Source organism: Diachasmimorpha longicaudata, chromosome 19, assembly GCF_034640455.1.
Source record: "Diachasmimorpha longicaudata isolate KC_UGA_2023 chromosome 19, iyDiaLong2, whole genome shotgun sequence".
In the NCBI taxonomy this organism is placed as follows: domain Eukaryota; kingdom Metazoa; phylum Arthropoda; class Insecta; order Hymenoptera; family Braconidae; genus Diachasmimorpha; species Diachasmimorpha longicaudata.
Genome location: NC_087243.1, coordinates 3,603,113 through 3,627,933, shown reverse-complemented (window position 1 = coordinate 3,627,933; position 24,821 = coordinate 3,603,113). Strand labels below are relative to the sequence as shown.

Sequence of the window (24,821 nt, the reverse complement as noted above, 5' to 3'; positions counted from 1 at the left end):
CAATATTCACTATATTAATTACACGCCCCGAAACTATTTACATTTAATTAAAGACTTTAATAATCTAAACTCCACATTTTATTAAATAAATTAGGCAAAATACGCAAAACACCAGCACAGACATACAGTACAGCCGCCATCTCCCAGCATACTGACGCCACGTAGCCCAGTCAGGCCTGTCGGCGCGCGCCTGCCTAGCAACAGTAGCTGCGCAAGGGAGCTGCGCATGAAACTCACTAGCGCTTTCCCCACCCTTCGCACGGCTAGGGACTTTTTCCTTGGCGGATCATTTCAAATTCCCTTACTGTAATATTGGATTCAATAAAGCCAATCAATAAATTCAATAAAGAAAATGGGGAAAATTAAATATTAGAAATATTCATTCTTGATATAGAGAAGCCCAATAATTAATTTTTTTTTGCTTATTGGGACAACATTGAATAATATTAATTACTGCGCTCGATTAACCTCAAATTGTTAGGTTATTAGGCGTAGTCACTATCTTAAAATTGGCGCTGTCATCGTCTACCATATATCCTCAAGTGAAAATGGAAGCTTTGACATTCAATGTTGAAATTTCCTGCCACAGTAACGTTATTAAATCGTTATAATTTAAATAACAACAAGTAAATTCAAAAACAATGGAGGCTGGGCACTTCCCTGCTTCTGTATTGTTAAATACCTTTGTCATTAAGAAAAAAAGGTGTAAGGTGTATTTTCATCGTGGTACTATCATCTGGGAGACAGAAAAACCACCTTACAGTGAGTAATTCAACGATATCAACCAAGGAAAAGCCAACACTTATTAATAAACATCATTTCCCGTAGTATTTCATAATCTTGTCATAGATTTTTTTTTATTCTTCATTTATTCAGTAATTCATATTTCATTCAAATGAATATATTTTTTTATGCCTCTGCATTGTTGCTGGTACAATATATGATACTTTAAAAGCTTTTCGCAATTATAATAAACTTATTCATAGTTTGATAAGTATTTGTCATACGGTCAATAAATATAATTGAAAAAGTATAATTCAACTACTCTTTAAAATCATGACTTATCGAATGACATGTCGAAAAATATTCCTTTCAATCATCAGCACTACCCAGTTTACCTTGACATATTTATTAAACGTCACTGGCTTTTTTTTTTATTAATCCTCAAGTAATCATGGGGATAGTGCTTTATCATTTCCTTATATGCTTAATTTCTATTATGGAATTTTCATATGCTTCTTTCAGCTCATATTTTTCTTATAGTCATTCCTTGTTGGACTGCTTTCCTTCTTGTTTTCGATGACTGCACAGAATTAGGAAAAAATTGGGTAAATTGTGTCAAATTAATAAATACAATATGAAGAAAATTTACATTTTCTCCACTAATGCTTTTAATCTCATACATATTATATTAACATGTATTTCTTGACATTGTAAATTACATTATTTCACGGGAATGTTCATTTTACTAGAAAATTATTCTTCTATTATATCTCCAGTATATTGGTAAAGCACAGTAAATGAATACAGAATGAATTAATATTAAATATGACTTTAACTTTCTTAGCTAGATGGACTTTGCCTTTGACTGATGCATTAGCAGTCAATTATGGCGACAATTATATTCATGAAAGTTGGATAGGAGGACAAAATTCTGCTGCTGCTGCTGCTGCTGCTGCTGCTGCTGGTGGTGGTGCTCCTGCTCTTCCATCATCTCCAACTAGTTTCATATTACATTATGCAGCTCGAAGGCCCAATAACCGGTGGAGTCATCATACCGTTGTTATGTACCATTCTGATTCAAGACAAATTGCCTCATGGGTGATAACAATCAGGAATTACCTCCTAAGTATGTTATAAATTAATCAATAGACCAATGTTGATTAATAATTTAGTACAATGTCCATTATTCAATTTAAATAAAAACAATGAACATGTCAATGGGGCAACAAGGAAAATAATACCAAGTGGGGTCTTCCGTATCAATTTTTACATTACATACTTACGTTAATATAGCGTAAATATTAATTATAATTTGTAGATATCTCTTCCCGTCCGCGAAAGATTCTTGTATTTATTAATCCATATGGAGGAAAGAAGCAAGGTGAAAAAGTATGGAAAAAAAAAGTTCAACCTCTCATGAGAATAGTGGGAATAGAAACAAAAGCTATCATGACTGAAAGAGCGGGTCATATAAAAGACATTATACTCAATTCCAATTTAGATGACTTCCAGGTAATTTTCAACTTACAAAAACAAATACAAATCAAAGTTAAATGATTCTCTGATTATTTTCAGGCAATCATTTCTATTGGTGGTGATGGTACCTTTGCAGAAGTGTTCAATAGCCTTGTTTTAAGAACGGCAAACGATCTTCAAATCAATTCACATGACTCCAATGTCATTTTTCCCCAATCACTAATTCCAGTGGGTATAATACCTTGTGGTAGTACTGACACCCTTGCCTATAGTCTTCATGGAACAACCGATGTTCAAACCTCTGTTATACATATTATTTTCGGCGATACTGTTGGATTAGATCTATGTTCCGTTCATGAAAATGAAAATTTACATAGATTATATGCCAGTGTCTTAAGTTATGGTTACCTCGGTGATATTGCCAGGGAAAGTGAACAATTGCGATGGATGGGTCCTCGACGTTATGATTATTCTGGTACAATTTATATTAAATCAATTAAAATTACTCTATTGCCTTTTATTCAATATATTTAACTATTATATCATTTTCAGGCTTTAAAAAAATTATTAACAACAAAGGTTACGAGGGAGAAATTGTGCTACTCTCTGACCCTTGTCATCCAGCTGCAAGTACTCGATGTATGCAAAACTGTAGTCGCTGCATAAGTCATGCATGCGATGAGAAAAAAAAACATGAAATTTCAAGTAAGATTCTCTTCCAAGAATAATATATTAAAAATAACTTCAATTAATGATTATCTAATGATCCATATACAATTTTCAAATGTGTTACAAGGAAAATTAACAGTCAGGGGTAAATTTTTTATGGTTAATGGTGCTAATGTTTCCTGTGCCTGTTCGAAATGTCCACAAGGATTCAGTCCACACTGTCACATAGGCGATGGCTGCCTTGACATAATTCTAGTCCGGCATACATCGTTAATAAATAATATTAGAATGTTATGGAGATTAAGTAGCAAAAAGAAAAATGTGGTGGGTATTTTGACTGTTTTATTTATTTTTTTTAATTACCAGTGGAGTGAATGTAGAGATTCCACATTCAATTTTATAAATAGAATATTTACTCCAAAGAGTGTATTTTTCATTTTCCATAATGAATATAAACAAGGCATATTGTACGACCGTTTCAATTCCCTATTGACAATTACATAAATTAATAAAAATTTCAGTACGATCTTCCATTTGTTGAAGTCTACCGAGCGCGTGAATTTACATTTCACGCTTTTCCGCAATTGTCGTCAGTTGATACTATGAGTAATAGCCATAACAAATCAACTGTTAGTGTCTGGAATTGTGATGGAGAAGTTCTTGAATATGTTGATGTAAAAATCAGGTATAAGAAATCCACTAAACCAATGCAATAGATCATTGATAAATTCATTTCATAGAATATTTCAAAAGTTATCAATCTTTTTCCATCTTTAGGGTGCACTGTCAACTATTGAAAGTATTTACGAGACGTATGCAGGAACCAGTGAAAGAATCCAAGTGGCTTTGTTTTCCATAATTAAAAATAATAGCATAAGCATTCCGAGTATAATTTACAGTTGTGCCCGCTATGATTGATTTTTATTTTATTTTTTTCATATAATGATGAAAGGGCGACTTTTTAGGATATTATTCTCGTACTTAAAGTCTAAATGATATAAGTGATTTTAGAAGAAACAGACGGTGTATTATCATTAGCACAGATGAGTATTTTTATGATTCCGTATTGTATCAGCTATTTATTGTAATAAATTGATAAAGCAATATCACCACCTTTTTTTTAACGTAAGAAAATAGGGAGATTGAAATGACAAAACTCTCATGGAAAATAAATAACGAGAAAATGATTTCTACAGAGTAATACACACAGTACTGATGTGCGAATATATTTAGTCATAATAGTCAATGAAAAAAATTTCATTTCGTGTAGTAAGAGTTTTTAATCATCAATATTGTCAATATTGTTGTGTATTATACATATAATACACAATAATTGAGTCAATATGGACACGACGTATAATTGACGCGGCAAGGTGATAAACAATACCCCGCCATTCTTTTCGCCCTTCTCCTACTTTCTAGAATTCATTTTTACTTTTCCTTGCATTCAGTTCACCGAATACTTATTATGATAATTATTATTATTATTGCGACGCTTAAAGAAAACTAACTTTATGCGACTATCACATTATTCTTTCTAAATTTAATCTGTTCCAGTTGTTTGTATCAATGAATTCTTGCTTTCAGTTTGCCACCACTATCACCACCTTGCCTTATGTTTTTTTTAATCATTTTTGTTCATGTATTTACTTTTATTTTTTTCTAAATTATTATTCCAATTTTATTATTCCATCACTTTCAACTCGGCGCCATACTAATTAGTCTAATCCCTGATATATAACATGAACTGTGTTCATAATCGTAAAAAATAATTGAGAAAATAACATTTTTTTAAACACAAGAACATATAAATTTTTCAGCCACATAAAATTCAATGTTTTCTTTTTTCCTACGCTACTCTCGGGTTGTTTTGTCTGTTGTTTTTATCTGTGCACTACAAATCAACTACTTTTTTCGGATCATTCTAGCATAACCATCAGATACTTTATACAAGTTGCACTACTCAGTAATAACAAATTTGCTTAATAAATCGTATTATTTCAATGTACATTTATATTTCAATAAGTCAATAAGTATTGCACTATTATCATTGTTTTTGTATTATTGGAATTCATTTTTACTACGGCGGAAATGGAAATAGTAACAATTTTTCATTGGAAAAAAATCATATAGCTGTGTACAATGAACATTGCAATTTTTTACTCCTGTTTTTGCATAATAAAAAAAAAAAAAGAAAACGATGAATTTAGAAGAGACAATTAACACTTGACACCGTTATAGTATTGTATATTATGTCATCAGTGTAAACATAGTGTATTTCGATACGAGTGCTCAGAGGTGGTAACAAGTGTGAAGTTGGCGGCCCGAGGCAAAGCCTTTAGAATCACAGTTTATCGGGCCTAATGAAATAAATTTACTTTTCCCATGTTACTTGAAATTTCTTTTTCATTTCATAAAGCTACATCATTTCAACATCTTCTCTTGTGAAAGCTTAAATATCTGCTGATTAATTATTTCTTTTAATATTATAGTATGCCTAGTACCAATTGCCCCGACACTTTTTCAATTATTCACAATTTTCATAATATCTGGTTTAATTATTATGATTATTATTAATATTATTTGTTATTAAGCTGTATAAGGGTTATGCGATTCCGATCAATAAAATTTAGTATTTGATCCGTGCACAAAACAGTTTTTCTATTCATTCCTCATTGTATTTATTCTAATCTATTCAGTCGACTCCACGCGCAAATCAATACCGCGAGGTGTAGAAACTTTTACATTTGATCTAAAAAGTTTTTCACCATTTCTGAGTTTCTTATAGTAATGCACTTTCGGTTCAAGGCAGCTCGAGACAATGTACGAGAAGCTCTTTCGGGTAACCCGAGGGACTTACATTTTCAGTCTCCCTTTTGCGAAATAGCTTTCATTTTTTATCTCGTTTGAAAAATTAGCAGTTTTCATAGTTTGCAAATGAAAAATCTTCCTTGGTTTCTCTATAATCTATCAATTTTTATTAACAGTACTGTCCCGGGCCACCCTGTAGATGCAACGAAGACGAGTGCATTTTACTTGAGTATTTATTTTACTTTAAGTTCATTCATTCTTCAAATCAAAATGAATGAATTTTTTAATTTTTTATTCCTTATTTTTTATGGAAATAACATATTGTACGTGGCTATTAATTTCAGGTCTTACCATAATATCTAAATCTACTTAAGCGTACTAGTCGTCTTTTCTTTGTCTTCAATGAGTCGAATGAATTTACACATATTCGCATTTGCACGCAAGTTATAATCCTATTTATTGAGTTTTCTGTACTGATATTATTTTTTTTTAAATCACTTTTTTTTTCTTGCTTCATTTTTCAGGAGCTGATGTAATTACTCAATTATACCCCCAAAATCACCTACTGTTTGTCATTGTTTCATTCATTGAATCTCATTGTTAATGAAGCCTACCAATCTTCATAACATAAATTTGCGAATAATTAGGCAATCACTACTTTCTCTTATGTATCTTGCTGTATAATTCCTCTAGAAATATTTTTCTTTCATATTTCTCAATTATTCTCATTGCGTCAACCTTGTACAAGTTACATTTTTCTATCTTGCCTTGGTTAAAAAACCTTTTATTCATCTTCGCACCACATTATTTCTTCCTGCCACTGCATGCAGTACGTGATTATTATCCATATCTCGAACGAGTCTTTGTTTACTTAATTTATTTATCGACAATAATAATGAAATTTTGAAATTCTTATCATTAAAAAACATAACTTTTTCAAGACGCTAACGATATTATTAATAAAATCTTCCGCTTCAAAATAACGGCGGTAATAGGTGGTGGTAATGGTAGTAGTAATTATATTAATGTTAGCAATAATAATGGTAATAATTCTAGAAGTAATAGTAGTTGTAGCAAGAATCGTAGTATTAAATAATGATAATAGAGTTATTAGTACCATTAGAGGCGTAAATCATTGCAATTTGATCATTAGCTATATAAAGTTTTTTTTTTCGAAAATCAACACCGGTTCCGATGATTTCCAAGATTGTGGAACTGATGAATGAGCATTATGAGTGCGTTTTTTTACATGAGTACCAATTCTGTCATACTTTAATGATACCACGTAAAGCATTAAAAATGATCAGGTGGAGAAAATTATAATAATCGACTGGAATATCCCTCGGATCTAACACTTGTTCAAAGTTGAGCATTAATTTTTAGAATGTTTTTTGACACTGCTCTCCATCATAAAAGCTCTTACGAAATCTAGAAAAATTTGTGCAAATAGTGACACTGCTACGCCAGCCAACATAGATCCAGTTTTTGAATTGTCTAGTGTTCAAATCTACAATTGGTTTACCGATGAATATCTTGAAAATAAATGAAAGAGTACAGCCAAAAATTTCGTCCAACTTTTCTCCAAAGCAAATTGCCAATGAAAATAGTAAAAAATTAAACATTTCTTATTCATTTATCAATCTAAAAAATATATAGTGTAAATTTATATACAATTCATAACTCACTCATTTTTATTTGATTCTTATGCACTCGTTGATACGCCTTTCGGATGAAAAAATCTCCGTAATTTGCAAAACTGCACCAGTATTTACCTAAACTTGTTATTAATTTTAATCCCAGGGGGGAAAAAATATTATGTTCTCATATTTTCTTCAAATTTGTCAGTTTATTCGATAGTTATTAAACTCTAATCGCTTTAACTGCCATTGAAAGCATATATTAAGGAAACAATTATTGAGCCGAATCCTATTTGTAAGGAGTTTTTTATCATTCAAAAATACCGAACCCAAAAGACGTAGAACTCCAATAACAAGATTTTCTCTGTTAATGACTCAGGAGAAAGGGAAAAATGAATAAATTAAATGTAAGTGTATTCGCCAAAAAAAAAAATAGTCAATTTTTTTTCATTGCATTTGTTGTTCTTTTGTTTGACTCAACAATTTTTAAAATGAAATCATTGATTTTTCTATAATATACCTCTCTCCATACTTCTGGCAAATTGAACCACCAGAAATTTCTGTTAAACTATATACACAAAATATTAATAGATGCACCCCAAAGGTTTAAATTTCCAAATTTTTCGTCACGAAATTCGGCCAATTTTTTTCCTCCCCTATACAAAACTCTTATTTATGAAATATTTTTTAATTAAAATACTCTTCTCTTATTCTCAGGTTGGATAAGAATAGAAAATAAGAATAAAACATAGTAAAAAAAGGCACACAAAAATTTTAATAAATGGGTTTCTCTTCTTTTTATATGCTGATTAATAGATTTATAGATAATAAAAAGTTATGTTTCCATCTGTTGCGTAAACCATGGCTTGGCGTTAGCCCTAAATTTCACTGGTTTTCTTGATTTAATCCCATAACAAATTATTTTTTTGTGCTCATCATCATCATTGTTAATAATATCAATAGATAATTTGTTCATACGCATACACACATAATTTGTCATACCATTTCACATCTATTCACAAAATTACTAATTCAAACTCACTCAACGTCTTATGCCATTTTTTTTTTGCTTTGCCCGGATTAATAAGTATAAATATTAATTTATCCTGCTTCATTAACGTTTCTCCTACTTAATAGCCTGTGATGACTGATATACAATTAGTCTGAGCAAATACAGGCCTAAAATATAGTCAGTAATTTTTTATTCTAAGCTCAATTCATTTAGCAAACTATATCTTCAAAAAATAAACTCCTAATGCGTAGGATAATTATGTTTTCCATTTCATTTAGCAATGACATCGCCGTTTTGCTGTCACGATTCAGAATATTATCTATGAGCTCGTTACTTTATTAAGAGATGTTATGGGGTCAATAAAATCGTTGTAGAAGGTGATGATATCAATTTGTGAAATTTCTCATTTTGGAATTTTAAAGGAAAGAAGAACACTAAATGATTAAGTAAACACTGCCCATTACCAAATCTTAAATAGTATAATATGCTGGTAAAAAATTTCATTTAGAAAAATTGCCGCTGACTAAATGATGGTAAGAAATTTTGGAATTAACAACAAATAAAGATCAGCTAAATGATATTATTGATTTTGTCAACATAAATAAGAATTGAATAGAATTTAATGAGATTGCCTTCATTTAATTACGAAACTCGCATGGAGAGAGCAGCCCCAAAGGATGCTTCCGTTAATAAAATAGCCTCATGGTGAAGTGCGCAACGTCACGGTGGGGATTTTGGCCTGCCATTTTTCTCGTGAAGAATATGCTGCTGATTTTGTTGTTGTTGTTGTTGTTGTTGTTGTTGTTGCTGCTGCTGCTGGGATTGAGCCTGATGATGATGAGTATTAGGATCTTGACCGACAATTTCATTAACAATTAAAGGCCCAGATCCACTTTTGTCCATACTGCTTGTATGTACTGCATGGAAGTATCGGTCTACAAATTCATTCAACAACTATTCATCTATCATATATTATAATGAAAATTTATTAACTTGCAGCAGAAATTAGGTGAAAGTTGAGCGTAAAAAATTGGGTACAGTTTTAGGTAGGTACTAACCATCGTCTATTGACGAGGAAGCTTCACCAGGTGTGCCGGCAATAATCGGCGCAATCATATTGTAGTCATCTTCTAAATTGATAAATGGTGCTGTATTCCAACGTGGTGGGATACTTGCAACTGATCTCTGAGTGGCAACAGGTCGTGTTACTGGGACCGGTGATGAAAAGAGTGACAGATTCGTAGGTGATATCACACCAGACATAGAACTTATTGTTGGATAAGTGAATATTTGCTGGAAGATAATAATAATATGGTAATAAATTGGGGGCGAATTGATATGATTGAATTGAATGAACTAAATATCAAAGGATGATTCTGTACCTGACCAGGTTGTGAATGGAAATGTGCAAATGTATATTCTCGACTCGTATGTGGCGCAGTTACGAGAATCCGCGTAGGACTCTTTCTTCCTGTAGTATCTACACTATTTTGACAACCGGAACCAACAAGACCCACAGCAGCAGCAGCAGCCGCTGCTGCAGCTAATTGTTGATCTTGATTAGTATTGTTGAGATCAGCAGGATCTATTGGCGACGTCGATGAATTAGGGGGTGAGCCTGAGCCAGTCGCACTTAATTCACCAGTTGAGCGTATTATTGCAACCGGCCTTGCCATTGGTGCCGGTGGCGGTGGTGGTAACATTGAGCTCGGGTAATACTGCGAGAACTTTTGTACGCCAGGACGTGGGCCAGTTAATTGTGCCTGTAAAATTGGCATACCAATCACTCAACTGACATTGTTTTACCGGTCCTCTCGCTCTGAGCCCAATGCCTTCAGCGCGTTTACTTTACCCAAGTATTTTACATTTATTTTCATTATTTCCACATATTCAACGAGTTTGCATTAATAATTCTATTAAAACTATTTTATATATTCGACCATACTAGTATCACTTTGTTGATTGCGTCCCAGAGTGAGTGGAACACGGAATTTAATTAAACTCATTTTAACGCTCTACTGGACGGAGACAGAAACTACCTGGGGTAATTGCTGAGTATTTTCAGCCTCTTGACAAACAAATGTGACAAAATCTGATAACGTATCGTGCCCATTCTCCGGATACTTGACGACACCGCTCGGGACCGAGTGCTCAGGTTGATAATAGGCGAGGCTGGTCATGCTCCCGCCTTGACTAGAACCACTAGCAAGACCCTCATGAGGCGAATGTAATCCTGAAACAAATTCACCATTTATTGAAATTTTTTATATATGAAGCTAGATTTCGGTTTCGCCTTTTTAAGAAGGAATCGACCAGATGAAAAAAAAAAAAAACAATAAAATTGATAAGGAGCTCGAATCATTAAAAAATGTTGTACTCTTTCCGTTTTATTTTCATTTTTGTTTTACCTTTTGCACTTGTTTCTGATTATTGTATGAACGGTGATAATGATGATGATAATGATGATGATGATGATAATAATAATAATAATAATAATAATAATAATAATAATAATAATTCAAATAATAATAACAAGTAATAAGTAATAATAATACATTTGAAAAGCGTGAAGGCTGCTTGACTGATTGATTGGTTGGTTGAGGTACATGTATATGTCTGCTAGCAGTTCCGAAAAATAATTCTGTGAGCCACTCGAAGCGAATTGGACTTGAATGAAAGAAAATTATTCATTTTATTTCATCAACTCTCTCGATTCTTTCATTCTTATCCAATATAATTGAATACTATTGATAGAGACTGGACTTGTAATGATTTCATTGAGTAATCTGCATGTTGTAAATTTTAAACGTTTTACGCGTTGCGGTAAACCTTTTGTGCATCCAAAAAATCAGAAACGATGTCATCCTAAACCTGTACGTACCAGTGCTGACGATAGATATATACATGTATCATATAATAAAGAAAGACCCATAAAAACGAAACTAACTCATCAATATCACAAAATAATATACTATGTTGTAATATCAATGAAAAACAATTATAAAAATAAAGGTCTTTCTCTAGATATATGTACACAATGTGCAACGACAAACATCGAATAGCAAGATAGATAATGATTGAATAACATCACATTAATGGATGAAACGGAAAAGAAAATTTTTTAAAGAGAACTCAACCAAAAAAAAACACATTAATTATAACTAAAAACATTGACATTAACGATATAATGTAAATATGAATAAATAATTATATACAAGTAAATGACAGCACCAATTTTGTACATGAAAAATTGCCACACGAGAAATAACGGTCAAAAGTTTGCACTATTTTTAAAATTTTTTTATTTTTTTCATATTGTATGAGAAATTTGCACGTGATGAAGAATGAAGAATAATAGTTTGAAATTCTGAGGGCAATTTCTCATAGAAAAGAATTGGGAATTTGGTCATGTAAATCAAATAATGTTGTTGATAAAATATTTCACGTATATGGATTATATACGACACAAATTAATGAACAAGTGGAAACAACATCAAACATGGCAGCAACCCTCATATATTGAATTAACATATAATGCATGTCTTTAGAATAATACATGGAACATTTATACGTGAATTTTCTTTCCAATTAATTAAGGTGATTATAGCTAAATCAGAAGGTATTTAAAAAACGCAAACAAGTGAATAAATATTCTTCAACACATTATTTCATTTGCTAAGAAAGGTAGTTGAAAATATGTAACAAACTACCTGTATGGAATAACAATGAAATAAATTGGCAAAGGGATAAAAGTTCTTACATGAAATATCTTTGATATTTTTAATTCAATTATTAAACAATGTGTTGATATTCTTCAATTTATTTCCTTGGTTTTACATACCCTGCCATAATATCCTTAAGGATTTTGGTTTTCAAAAAGGTAAATAGGTGAAGAAGAAAAGGTGATTGAAAGGATAAAAGTGTCAATTAAGTGAAATATTATGGAGCATTAACAAAATACCTTAATTGGAATTTCATGTCATACATATGTATTTTCTTTTCAGTGCTTTTTTTATACATATGGGAGAGAGGAGCAAAGTAGAACATTTATGATTCACTTTAATTCTTGCTATCTTTGTTTCTAAACACAGATATTGGGATTTGGAGTCGATTACAAATGTTTTACTTTGCCTTACCTACCCTTATGGATATTGATGTTTGAATTTTCAATTGATATGACATCCAGCATACGACATACCCAGAGCATTGGCCGTGTACAGTGAGTGAGACATAATACGTAAATCTAATAATCATAATAAGAATGTTTCGTGATAGTAGTAGTACGTAGAAGGGAGTAACAGCCTTGACTCTTGCATTTTCTCACATATTTTTTAATGGTGAAAAAACAAAAAATGAATAATAGTTATAATAATTATTATTATTATCCTACAAAAGTAATTTAATTACTAATTGTTCTATCTTTTTTTTAGTAAAATTGTTTCAAACTGTAGTATTTACTAAAAACGAAGACGAAAATAAACCAAAGTAATAAAATTAAAAAAGAGTTTGATATACAGAGCCGAAGCTGTTAATTTCAAGAATACCAATAACTGAAAACAGGATATGAGGATTGTAAATTGAAAATGAAAACAAAGTATGTATAATAGCAAGGAATTGTACGGGTTTCAAGAAATTTAAGTAACATTACTATCAAACAAAAAAAATACAGAGAACAGAGAGACACAAGACAGACAGACAGATCAGACAGATAGACAGCGACAGCTAGCTTACCGATTATAAAGATGATAGGAGCTATTTGATGATTAATATTGGTGAATCGATTCTTTAAATGTTTGTTAGTATCGTCTTGTTTGCCCGCCCGCCGATCCATCTGCGTTGTCTTCCCAGCGATAACTTATGATATTATTTATTTTTTCATCATTATTCCTGTTTCAACCAAAACAAATCCATCGGAGAGGCAAACAATACTTTTTTGTACAAACATTAACAAACCAATCATATCACATTCATTATTTCATTTTTTTTCAATGAGTCGTATATTTCAGGACTCTCTAAGAGTTCCAATTGTTTCTTGTCTGATAAATTACCCTTTAAATAAATGATGGGATGGATTTAGGAATAAGTTGTCGTAGGAACTTATTGGAAAATGATCAACGGAGACAACTAATGTTTTTCATCTTATTATTTTCACCGATTCTATGATTCCACTTTGAAATTCATCGATATTTTTGAGAAAGCAATTAATTGGTTTTTATTGGCGTCTTCCGATGCTTCAACAGCTTTCTTTGTTTTTTGGCATGATTGAATTTGCAGAATTAAAACAAATGGGCATTGCGTAGATATTTCACGCGCAAATTATCTGTGATTTCGCAATAGTAGACAATGTAATTGTAACAAACAACTGCAACGTGCATACAGTTTGGCAGGCGGCTAGTTTAGCACATTTATCGGCGTACATATTGAAAAAGAAAGTTGATAACATGTTTGATTCATTATGAGGGTAGGATTAAAATATTAACGTTATCAAGGATCACGTAATTAATGAAGAAATAGGCAAGTGAATTACAACTGTTGTTGAATAACTGTCAATATTTGTATCAAATATTACATACTTTCAAGGCGATATGTTTTATTAGATATCGTAATAAATTGAATATGTCACGCGATAACCATCGATCCTCAAAAGCGATGTTGCCCTTACGAATAAATTACATTTTATCGCACAAGCTGTAAAGAAAATAAGAAACTTTGGCTGTCAATAGTAGTACTAATGCTAATTTCTCAAATTTTCAAATAGATATCTCCAAAAAAAAATGGAAAAGCATATATAGGAAGAATATCTCTTATTCCGATAGATCAATATTTCTGGTATACCGTATTTAGTAATTATACTGGTCGTAAACTGATTGATTCATCTTTATCTCAACATCTCGTATTGAACATATTGGTGAAATTGAAAGATAAAATATGCATTCGAAAGATTTGACACTGCCATTGGTTCTCTATAAAAATAAAAATATATATACTTTTCAGAGTTGTAAGCAATGAGAATGTGTTAATGAGGAATTGTATGAATAAATGAATCAATAAATTGCCTTAGAGAATCCTTATTTCTTCCTTCATCTTAACACCAAGCACTTTTGGATAATATTCAGTGCATCACAAAACACTCAAGTAAACATAAATAAAAAGTAATAGTAATAATAATAATAATAATAATAATAATAATAATAATAATAATAATAGTAATAATAATAATAACGATGACAATTAAAAGAAAATTGATAGTTGCAATTGGAAAAATGACAAGGAGTTATAAATAATATATTACAATACATTTACTCGTGAATAATGGCAAAACGCACGCTTCCAACATACCCATACCCATTATACCTGTATACTTTCGGAGAAAAGTTAAGGAAAAAGTATTTATGAGAGAGCAAGTTGTCGTGGAGTAACTGAGAATTCAATAAAAAGCATTGTTATGTAAAAAGAAAAATTAAAATTCCCTGTATGTAAAATAAAATCTCATACAACAGAATAACTAATGAAAATGCCCACCATTTTTATCACTGTAGAAAAAATATAAACTACTATAACCAACATAGATTACGGATTGGTTTATGAGTTTAAAAAATCAAGTAGACAAGGGTTTTTTACCATTACTTTTTCCTCCACTGTTTTCACCAAGTAGTATATATTATATTATTTATACTTATAATTTATATACAGCCGTGCGCACATACGTCTACGAAAAATAAGTGTACATGTACGTAGACATGTCGCATAGAGGTAGATAGATAACATCATATTAACCATATCACAAATGTACCTTTTGGTAGACTTAGCGAGCGTCTCTCAAATTTGCTCGGGCTCAGACTGAAACAGATGACGCGTAAATCCACCATTAGTTCCCAATTGATTTCTCCATCATCATTCTTAGAATCGGTGATAAATAACTGCCTGACGATATTTTTTTCAATATGAGAAAAAGTTTCTTTACGGCACAATAAATCTCTATTTGAATATCCACAAATGCTGGAATTACTCTCAACGTATGAATATTCGAGGATTTCACTTACGATGCCTAAGTCAGCTCAGAATGGGTTTATCGCACACTGGACATTTCGTTGGTCGAAAAATACTTGTTCATTGTCGATCGCCATGATTTTTCGATCAATACATTTTTCGTTCATTTTGAAAATTAATGTTTTATTAAAAAATAAATGACATTTTGTTGTAGTTAGTTGTATTACTTTCCACAGTTATTTGAACATATCTTTACATATTGAGGCGGAAGGCAAAAAATAAGTTAAGAAGCACATTGTTAATTGGCTTTTTTTCAAACCCAAATTGCTCAGTGTATTTTTCAATAACTTGTTTTTCCTTTTCAAGCGCAATTCCTTTTCAATTTTTGGTGAATGATCAAAATCGACATGATTTCTCCAATATTTTCCCAATAGACAAGAAAAATAACCACTTCGTTTCGTTGTTTATTTGTCTCTATTGCTCTTGAGACATTTTAGTTATTGAAACATTTCGTACACCAACTGCTTTAAGAAAAATTCATTAATTAATTCAAAGTGAAAATTGATATTACGTACCGGCCTGCGAGTGGGGTGAATCCATTCCACGGTGACCCTCTTCAGGCCTTAGGACCGGAGAAAAATTTGGTGCGCTCGATACGGAAACTGGGGGTTTTTCAGTCTTGTCATTTCGTATTAATTGATGAACCGGCGGTGGACCTACAATATGGAAAATGATGTTTAAAAATACCTGAAAAGTTCATTTTTGTCTCATTCTGTGCTCCAATTGTACAATGATGAGTACAAAATTTTAATTTCATGTATATATTGCTTGAAATTATTATTGCATAAAGGGCTAAAACTGAAAGAAAAAAAAACAAAACAATTACCGAAATATTTCACAATAATTGCCATTAATCAATCTGCCATATTGTATAGTTTGCAAAGAGTTTTTATATTTTTCATCATCAATTATGAAACTTACTAAAGCTGGCCGCGGGCTGAGCATGATCTGCTGCGGACGCCACGGACGGAGGTGTGTAGCTGCTGCAGTAGTACGGCGGGTGCTCTATTTTGATCGCGTTTATTTGAGGCTGCATGTCGCTGAGGTCATGCAGTATGGACGCTGAAACCAGACGCAAGCATTGCGACGCATTATTTTATTCTCAACCTTTAATCTGTTTTCTTTTTCTTTTTTTTTTTTTTGCCTCCGAGTGGATGCAATGTTTTCCTTTTTTCCCTGTTATTGCACGTAACATGAAATTTTCAAGGCAACAAAGGAATGTCAATCATTACTAGATAACAAGCTCCTCTCCTATCGCAGCATTGTTCGTTACTATTAATAACAAACTGTTATAAACTACTTTACTCTGTAGTTGAATGGATCAATCTTTCATGTTTTTAGTCAGCAAGTGAAAAAAATCAACAGTATAAAAGTATATACTACTGGAACTAAACTATCTTATTTTCATGATATTTTATGAAATTCTAAATAGAGTCACTCATAACTAATTAGCGAAGAAATGAAATTATATGAAACGATTTTCATATAATTGTTTTAGTTACTGTTGATTTCCCGTTTGCTTTGGATTATTTCTTTTCAAATGATCTTGGATGCTTTCAAAGAGTATATTTGCCTTACGATTTACCTTTCGAAAGCATCCATAATGCTCAAAGTTTGTCCTATTATATATTCATTTGTTTCTTGGTATTGTCATTTTTGTATTACTTTCTTTTGCTTTTCACTACATCATTTATTGATGATTTTAACCTAGGAAAATATTCGCCGTACCTTTTGAAAGCATCCAAAGCTCCTTTGAGCTGAAGACACCAGTAGCTAGGATCGTATCGTTGCATACGACACCATTATACAGTTCGTGATACCCTGCACCTGGCAACAAACCCAACGAACGCTATATATTAAATGCACTTATGGCTTTTATTTACTTTGTACTGTGTTAATAGAAATTTATCAAATAACTAAATTGGTTTTCTACATAAGACTATACCTTTTCGTCGCCGTTCCTCCTCTTTACTGGGGTTGCAAATGCCGTTTAGTACTTCTGAAATTTAAAGAGTGAACAAATGCTGGCCATAAAACGCTGGATCAAATATTTTTATTGAAAAATCATCACTAATAACATTCTAATTTGTTTATTCTCATCGATATCTCCTTTTTATTTGCCTGAATAGTTTTTTTCTCAATAAACAATTTAACATTTTGGCAATATTTGTGAAGGCTGTGATAGCATTAATGTTCCCATCTTACGCAAACTATCATTGCGCAATATATCACCAAAATACCAAGGTGGCATCAGTGTGAGATACATACATCCGTAACCTTCTAAGGTGTTTCAAGTGGAATTAAATGATTAAAAACACCACGATATGAATTTCCAGTAAGGCGTCTATATAATGACAAAATAATATTTTTTTATAATGAAAGAAAAGTAAAAAATAATCATTTCCCTAGACCAGCTGATATTTACTGAAACATCTGCAAGAAAGCATTTATTTTCCAGGCTAATAATCAATATTGGTACAATGAATATTTATTTCTTTCATACCGGAAACGAAGGAGATTAATGAGATTATTTATCTGGTATTTATAAGAAAAATTAAATGTGGAGAAATTACGTGTTGGTACAACGCGTCAAGTTTGAATTTTTTTTTCATTAAAATTATAATAATCATTTTAAACAAATATATACAGAGATATTATAAAGTTGATCACGAATGTAAATCAACATAACCGAGGGACACAGTGACGAAGAGGGGCATATTTATTTATAGAGTCAGGCTCCCGTATTTGATGCATCTCAAGAGAATGGCGTTGATTTCAGTCCAGTATACGCATTGCAAATTAGAAATTTGTCGAGTTTAAACTATTCTTTTTTTTGTTTTCTTTCTTCAAAATCATTCTAATAATTTGCTCCTACAACCCAATTATTATTGAGAAGGACTTACCGTGGCTCGTGATAAAATTGGCAAGGTATAGATCGAGTTCTCGGACGGAGACATTGATGTGATAGGGATTCACACATAAGCCTGGTTGGGCGCACTCGGCGGTTTTTTCTAAACGTTCACCATCTGTTGATTCAAGAGGTATTGCCTTGAACAGGATCACCATAACAAGGTCCAACCTCCAAACCTGTTATTGAATGTAAGACCGACAAATCAACAATAAAAACAAGACTGTAGATAATAGTGAATTATCACGAGTCTAGGATATTTAAAAAGATAATATTATTGAATGGCATTATCCATTTACCTTATCTGCTTGTCTCAAACAGTCGATTCGTCTCATTTTTCCCTTTTGATCAGGATTGCTCAAGACACACATTGCCGGCCTTTTTCCAGTTATACTCAGGACAAAGTCCTCTCTGTATTCTTGTGTTATATCTTTCCTTAATTTCCCCAAAAGCCGTGAGGCCCATTTCTGCTTCACTTCTAATTTTTCATTCTGAAAAATTGACCGAAAAAAATGTCAATTCATTTTACTACAGATAAACAAGTGTAGGATTCTCTTTGATATTACATGCGCAATGCACCGCACAAAATGTTCATCTTTTTTCATTTCACCTCGTGTAAGTCACATACGGAATAGAAAATAATTGAAGACCATCCTACATATCGAATTGATCGTTGGTATGTGGAATTTTACATGTTGTTCTCGTGACGATTCGTTGAGTTACCACGATTACATTTCCCGTTCATGGGAGCGCCAGGGTAAAATGAAGGAAAAAGAAAAAAGCGAAAAAGTAAAAGAAAACAGGCAAGATCTGACATATAACGCACGAAGAAAGGGAGAAAGAAAGAACAAATGGAAGGAATAGCGCATAATTATGAATTCAACGCAGGTTGTCCTTTCTCAATGTAAATAAGTCACTATATGTTGTAAAGTCTTAACGCATTCCTTACTGTTTCTGCATGTACAACACATATTGTGGAAAATGCCAGAATAATTATTTAGAAATTCAGCTTGAACTTTTTATTAAAGCATTGATTTCTTTACAACTAAAAAATGTTACAAGTAATCCCATTGTAATAAAAAATTGACCGCAAAAACGTGAAAACGCTTCATTGTAGGCCACCCTGTAACTGCATCCAGACTTGTAATGTAGATGCTAGCACAACGGACGAAAGAAGGATCCTTATGCTTTTCCTCTGAAATCTATGTGTACATTCCACGAGAGTTTGTTCTACATAGTTACATCATGTAGATATAACATGTGGTGGGGCGTTTATCGATTCACTTTTTTCGGCGCAGGTCTCATTTCTCTGTGCAATTTTTTCATTCTTTCACTTTTTTTTTTCATATACGACAAATTTAAAAATGATTACATGAATTTTAATTGATCGTACTCTCATTAATTTCAGTAAATTTGATGATCTATCCCATAAAACAAGAAAAACTTCAATTGAATGATTGATTAACAATTGCCTTGACAAATTAATCTACCAATTGTGGTGATATCTAACACTTTTTTTTCCAAAGGGATCATATTAACGCATTTATGTCAAAGATAAGGATAATGATTCTCAAAGGAGCATGGTGAGACGAGGAATGAACTGAGGACTAGGGAAAATGTATTTATTAATTTGGCAGGAGTCCCAAGGGTCTAGTCTCCCTGTCTCTCTATTGCTCTTTTTTCTATCTCTCCTCTTTACATTACTACATTATGACGTGAACAAAAGCGACTTTGCGATTTCTTTATAGGCAATTTCGAGGTCTACACGGAGTGCTGTAAATACCAAAGAGAGAGAGAGAGGGGGAGAACGTATTCCAGCTTTACCCCCATCTCCAATTTTTTCTCATTCTCATGCTCATCCTTTCTCAACGTCGTCTTCTGCCTCCTCCCCATAGTAGATGGGTACGATCGACCCTTCGACTGGCCATGCATTTTCCACCATATTCCTCTTTTTGCTACTAAATTTTTTTTTTCATCCACTGCTCTGGCTTTTTTTCATCCCAACCTTTTCATGTACATTTTTGGGTATATCTAAGACCCCTAAATGCGCAATCGAGAATGGCAATTGTTTGTGAAAAACTGCAGAAAATTGCAGTTCCAGACAGATTTTTTCAAGTAAATTGTCCCTTTGAATACTCTTTCTATTCTGGCTTATATATTTTTTGCCTTTTACAGAAAATTAATTTTCCTTATTTTCATGTTGAAAAATTAATAATTTATCCCACTCAGTCCCACTCAAGACCCTTCCTGATCCTCAGGCCCACATGTTCACTCTCTACCCCTACTCCAACCCTCTAATAGTTATCACATGGTCATCCCTCAAACTCTCCCAAGTATATTTTGTAGACCTCACTTTTCGATCACCTTTGGACACGACGATAAAATCCAAAAGACAGCCGAAACAAAAACAAATGAACAAAGATGAACGATAGATAGAACCGTTAAAGGATGGGTAGTGGGTAGGGTTGCTAGTTTGCATAAATTTAGGAAATACAGGGTGGAAAATCGATATCCGCATAGAGATTATAGATGTCGGTTGGTAGGCGCCGCGTAGCCGCAGCCTCCGTCGCGACGGCCTGTACACTATACGCGTGTAGTTGCACTTGTGTGTGTGTATGTGTGTGTGTGTCTGCCTGCTTGTCTATCTATCCGTCTGTCCATTTTTCTATGTATTTCCCCTTTATTTTCTTTCTTTCGCTCTCTTAAATTTGTGTATTTATTAAATAGAGACGTCAGCGAAAAATTTTTCCATAATGATGTGGAGTTTTTTTTTCCGGAATTTACAAAGGAAAATTTTGATTCAATTGAACTGAATTAGACATTATTACGCCATGTTATATCTCAAACCTACTAGAAGAGACTAGCAATTCGTCAATTGCAATTTCTATACCCGTCACAACAATAACCCCCTCCCCCGAGTGGTATGTAGAGCATGAAAAAACGTCTTTCGTTCGATGCACTTATTATGCTTTCTTCTACCCCAAACAGGGAAAGAATTTTCAATTCTTTTTGACAAAAGTATTACAATATTACCGTTAGAATCGACTGAGTGAATGCCCATTATAGTATTTCATAACTCATATTAGAAAATTATCTCTCTTTAGGTGTGTCAAGTGGTACATTCATTGAAAAGTACCTAGGTTTTGAACCCTTAACTATTAGTATGTTCTTAGTTGTTCAGTGAATTAGTACTTTTTCAAAAAACTATAAACTAAAGCTGAGTCATTGTTTGCCAAGCAAAATTACATGAATTCCATGAGCTTTTGAGTGTGTTAGCGACAAAAAAAAAACAAGATGGAGTATTCAGTGTTTCACACATGTATATTGGCTTGTCGTCCTATTTTCTATTTCGATAGATACAATGGGGATTAAGGAGATGAAGAATATAAAAGAAAGAAAAAGATGGAACAAATGCGTTGGGATGAGAGCTACTGGCCAAGCGATAGAACGTCACGAGGTCGTTTAGTGCCAGAAATAGTTTCGAAACTTGTTATTTTATTATTATTGTTTTTTTTTTTCATTTCATTTTTTGTCACTTGCTTCATATTTACAGAATTCCAATTGATAAGATAATAGTAAATGACTTGATAATCTCTCAATGTTGCCCTATCCGATTTTATATGATTAAAACAATGAATAAGCAAAGCATTGATTTACCTGCAGTTCCTCCTTACATTGACGTTCTTCTTCTAAGCTCATCCGCTTCTCATGCTTCTTGTAGTAACGTCTTTTGGCTGCTTGTAAGTTGAACCACGTGTATGAAAATGATTTCACGAATGGAAGAAGGGCCTCAATGAATGGATGGAACTCATCCTGCAACAGAAAATGAAAGAACGCATTTTTCTTCCGTAATTTGCTGATCGTTAGTCTATGTACCTCTTTAGTAAAGTTAACTGCATGATTATTAACAATAATAATTAATCGTTTTGTGCAAAAGAACGAGTATTATTGAACATCGAAATGCTCCTACACGAGAGTTGGGTTTGCACGCGTTACAGAAGTATCAGCCGTTAGTAGTTGTGGTCTTAGGTGGTCAGGTGTAATATTAATTATCGATCTCAAAAGTGTACACTTATCGTATTTTTCTCAATCTGACTCGTTTTTTACCATTGATATGCATATGATATATATATATTTCTTATGCATACTGTGTATCTTTTTCTGGTACTCTTAGCCATTCAAAATTGAACATTGTACTATCATGAATCACTACATTCAAATATAATAAGACTAGTTTAATATAACACACCGCGATGTTTTCTATAATTTGTTTTTCTCACAATTGTCAGGAGAGAGACAGGAATCATATTGAATTATTTAACAATCACTCAATATGGACGAGAGAAAAGAAAAACGAAATATATAAAAACGAACCATCGAGTACTCGCAAGGACTGGGGCCGCTGTGGCACACAAGCGTACGTCCGTTTCTATCTTCGTCTGGTTGTCAGAAACATGTATTCCCGAAATAACCGTAGCGCAGGTCACACCGGTACTCCTCCACCTCCTGGACACAGGTTGATCGTGGCCTCATCTGCTCTTTTATTCTCGCTTATTAATCCTTCCTTACTCAGCTCCTCTACCCGTAACTTATTGCATCAAAAGATCTCAGCAATCACAGAAAATCACGATTCTTCACTCTCTCTCTCTCTCATATATTTTAATGATCGATCACTGCAGTAGACTCTCAATAGGGAAATATTATAACTATAACTTGAAGGGAGTATTTTTTATTCTCATATATTTAAATTGATGTTTTGCGCATCGAAAGATTAGAAATATTTAATTTCATGTCATCGCCTCACTAAGGAACTTTATTACGGTGAGAAACAAGTGAGAAGAAACATTAAACTTCGAGATTTTAAGTCCGAACCTAGAGAGGGAAGAACACTAAAAATGTTTAGAGATCGTCCTAAAAATGTTCTTTAATGAAATATTACAATTGGATTTTCTTTTTTTTTTTTTTTTTCATTGAAGAAATAATTGAACGAGCGATTCTGAAACCATGGGGAAGGATAATGAACTATTATTTGGGAAGTTCCCATTTACTATTGAAAAAGATAATAATGCAAGAGGGAAAACCTAACGACGTAGTAGACGACGACGTCGGTCGTCGCGGCGACACTGAGACGCCGGTGGATGGCCGCACTCTTCTCACCAATTGAGACTACAGTCAAGTGAGACAGAGTATATATAAACGTACACAATCACAGTAAGCACCAGAAAGAGAAGGCGCACGCCGCGGCCACATAGAAGCACCCAGGTACGGCACCCCCAAACACTGTTTATTAATAGTCCATGTCCTAGCTTACGAGATTTGCCCTCGAACCAAGAGCATTCATCTATCCATACCGCTTCCCTACCCTCTATTATTTTTTCTATTATGTTAGGGCATTAACATAATCATTTACCCTTGTCGCCTCCTTATTTATAATATATACTGACGACATGATTTATTAAATACTTATTATTTACTTGGAATGTTCAACGAATAAAAACATTGCATCGGAAAGTCTAATGCAGTCTTTCTAGAAAAACCAAGATAGGAGAAATATAACGACGACCACGCGGCTACTGGCAAAAGCGATCGATAGCCAAACTCCTCTTCGTCTGGCGGGACATAGAACGCGCACATATACGTGATAACACTACGCTTTATCCGCCAAATGAGATAGGGGAGGATGCACAATGTGGCATTTGCATTTCTCCACAGGCTGGCATATAGTAAAATAAATAAATAAACAAACATATATTTGTTTGGAATGAAACTATCAGTGTAGCACCATTATACTCGTAAAATGCAATGAGGCTAATAACAAGCTTTATTCACTGGGAAGTAGTTCTTTTCCATTAGCACTATAGAGAAGAATAATTAGACGATGGCAAAGTTACCTGTCCTACAGAAGGAGTCTGTAGATAAGTAGAGACATCTGGTTCCACCATACAGCTCCTCAGGGTATCTGGGATAAACATGAGTAGTGAAAACTGTCCAGGCTGAAGCCGGGGCGCGCAAATGCGCCTGAACTCCAAACCACTTCTTTTCTTTCTTATCACCAAAAACTTGTTTTTTTTTTTCTATATATTAAAACCCTCTCCGAAATGACTCGATTTTTCCAACATTCAAAGAACTTTCCCCTCTTTTATGCACACCAGTTGTAAAATATTCCAAATGACTATCACTCTTTAACGTAAAATTAACTTCCTTGAATTTGACCTCTTTAGCAATCATAAATCCTTGGTAATTATTACTGCTGTAGCGTTGGACACAAGGTTTAGGTGTTGAAACACCTCGATCAAAAACACGCATCCTTTTTACGCTGTTATAGAAGAGCGCGGGGACGGGAGAGGGGAGAAAATAGATATCTGTACAACTTGATTATTCTTTTCTCTCCCCTTTCTTGCGAGGATGTCTCGCGGATTTCTGATTATCCACCAACGTCTGTATGCCTCTTCACCGGTCGCTATTTCCGCCCCACCACTCCCCAATATTTTTTCTATCTATTCATTCTCTTCGTCCCACTGAGTTTAGGGACACT

The 24,821-nt window shown here is 33.2% G+C and overlaps 2 protein-coding genes across 5 annotated transcripts; one reads left to right on the top strand and one right to left on the bottom strand.

Annotated features, from left to right (window-relative positions):
- The first annotated feature begins 514 nt into the window (after window positions 1-514).
- Window positions 515-3,974, top strand: LOC135171318 (ceramide kinase). Its single transcript, XM_064137790.1, has 8 exons — window positions 515-762; window positions 1,568-1,849; window positions 2,042-2,235; window positions 2,299-2,674; window positions 2,752-2,904; window positions 2,996-3,192; window positions 3,390-3,553; window positions 3,646-3,974. The coding sequence occupies exons 1-8, from the start codon at window positions 642-644 to the stop codon at window positions 3,725-3,727; spliced, it is 1,569 nt and encodes a 522-aa protein (XP_063993860.1). The 5' UTR covers window positions 515-641; the 3' UTR covers window positions 3,728-3,974.
- On the bottom strand, window positions 3,191-24,794 carry LOC135171317 (nuclear factor 1 X-type). Of its 4 annotated transcripts, none has more exons than XM_064137787.1 (12): window positions 24,178-24,794; window positions 21,944-22,099; window positions 18,586-18,777; window positions 18,282-18,465; window positions 17,324-17,377; window positions 17,107-17,205; window positions 16,300-16,440; window positions 15,894-16,034; window positions 10,368-10,561; window positions 9,711-10,055; window positions 9,387-9,621; window positions 3,191-9,263 (listed from the first exon to the last, which is right to left on the bottom strand). In XM_064137787.1, the coding sequence occupies exons 1-12, from the start codon at window positions 24,256-24,258 to the stop codon at window positions 9,049-9,051; spliced, it is 2,037 nt and encodes a 678-aa protein (XP_063993857.1). In that variant the 5' UTR covers window positions 24,259-24,794; the 3' UTR covers window positions 3,191-9,048. The 4 variants fall into 4 exon arrangements, with proteins under 4 accessions (XP_063993857.1, XP_063993856.1, XP_063993858.1 ...); XM_064137786.1 differs by having other exon boundaries at window positions 9,711-10,091; window positions 24,178-24,791; XM_064137788.1 differs by lacking the exon at window positions 24,178-24,794 and adding an exon at window positions 22,661-24,133 and having other exon boundaries at window positions 9,711-10,091.
- Window positions 24,795-24,821: the final 27 nt, after the last annotated feature.

Bases quoted from the DNA above. Each gene is read 5' to 3' on its own strand.
- LOC135171318 (XM_064137790.1), top strand. From the start codon at position 642: ATGGAGGCTGGGCACTTCCCTGCTTCTGTATTGTTAAATACCTTTGTC. The intron at 2,236-2,298 runs GTAATTTTCAAC...GATTATTTTCAG, and splicing joins CCAATTTAGATGACTTCCAG to GCAATCATTTCTATTGGTGG. The intron at 3,554-3,645 runs GTATAAGAAATC...TTCCATCTTTAG, and splicing joins TATGTTGATGTAAAAATCAG to GGTGCACTGTCAACTATTGA.
- LOC135171317 (XM_064137786.1), bottom strand. From the start codon at position 24,258: ATGTTTATCCCAGATACCCTGAGGAGCTGTATGGTGGAACCAGATGTC. The intron at 22,100-24,177 runs GTAACTTTGCCA...TTTCTGTTGCAG, and splicing joins AGACTCCTTCTGTAGGACAG to GATGAGTTCCATCCATTCAT. The intron at 10,092-10,367 runs GTAGTTTCTGTC...CCAATTTTACAG, and splicing joins ATACTCAGCAATTACCCCAG to GCACAATTAACTGGCCCACG.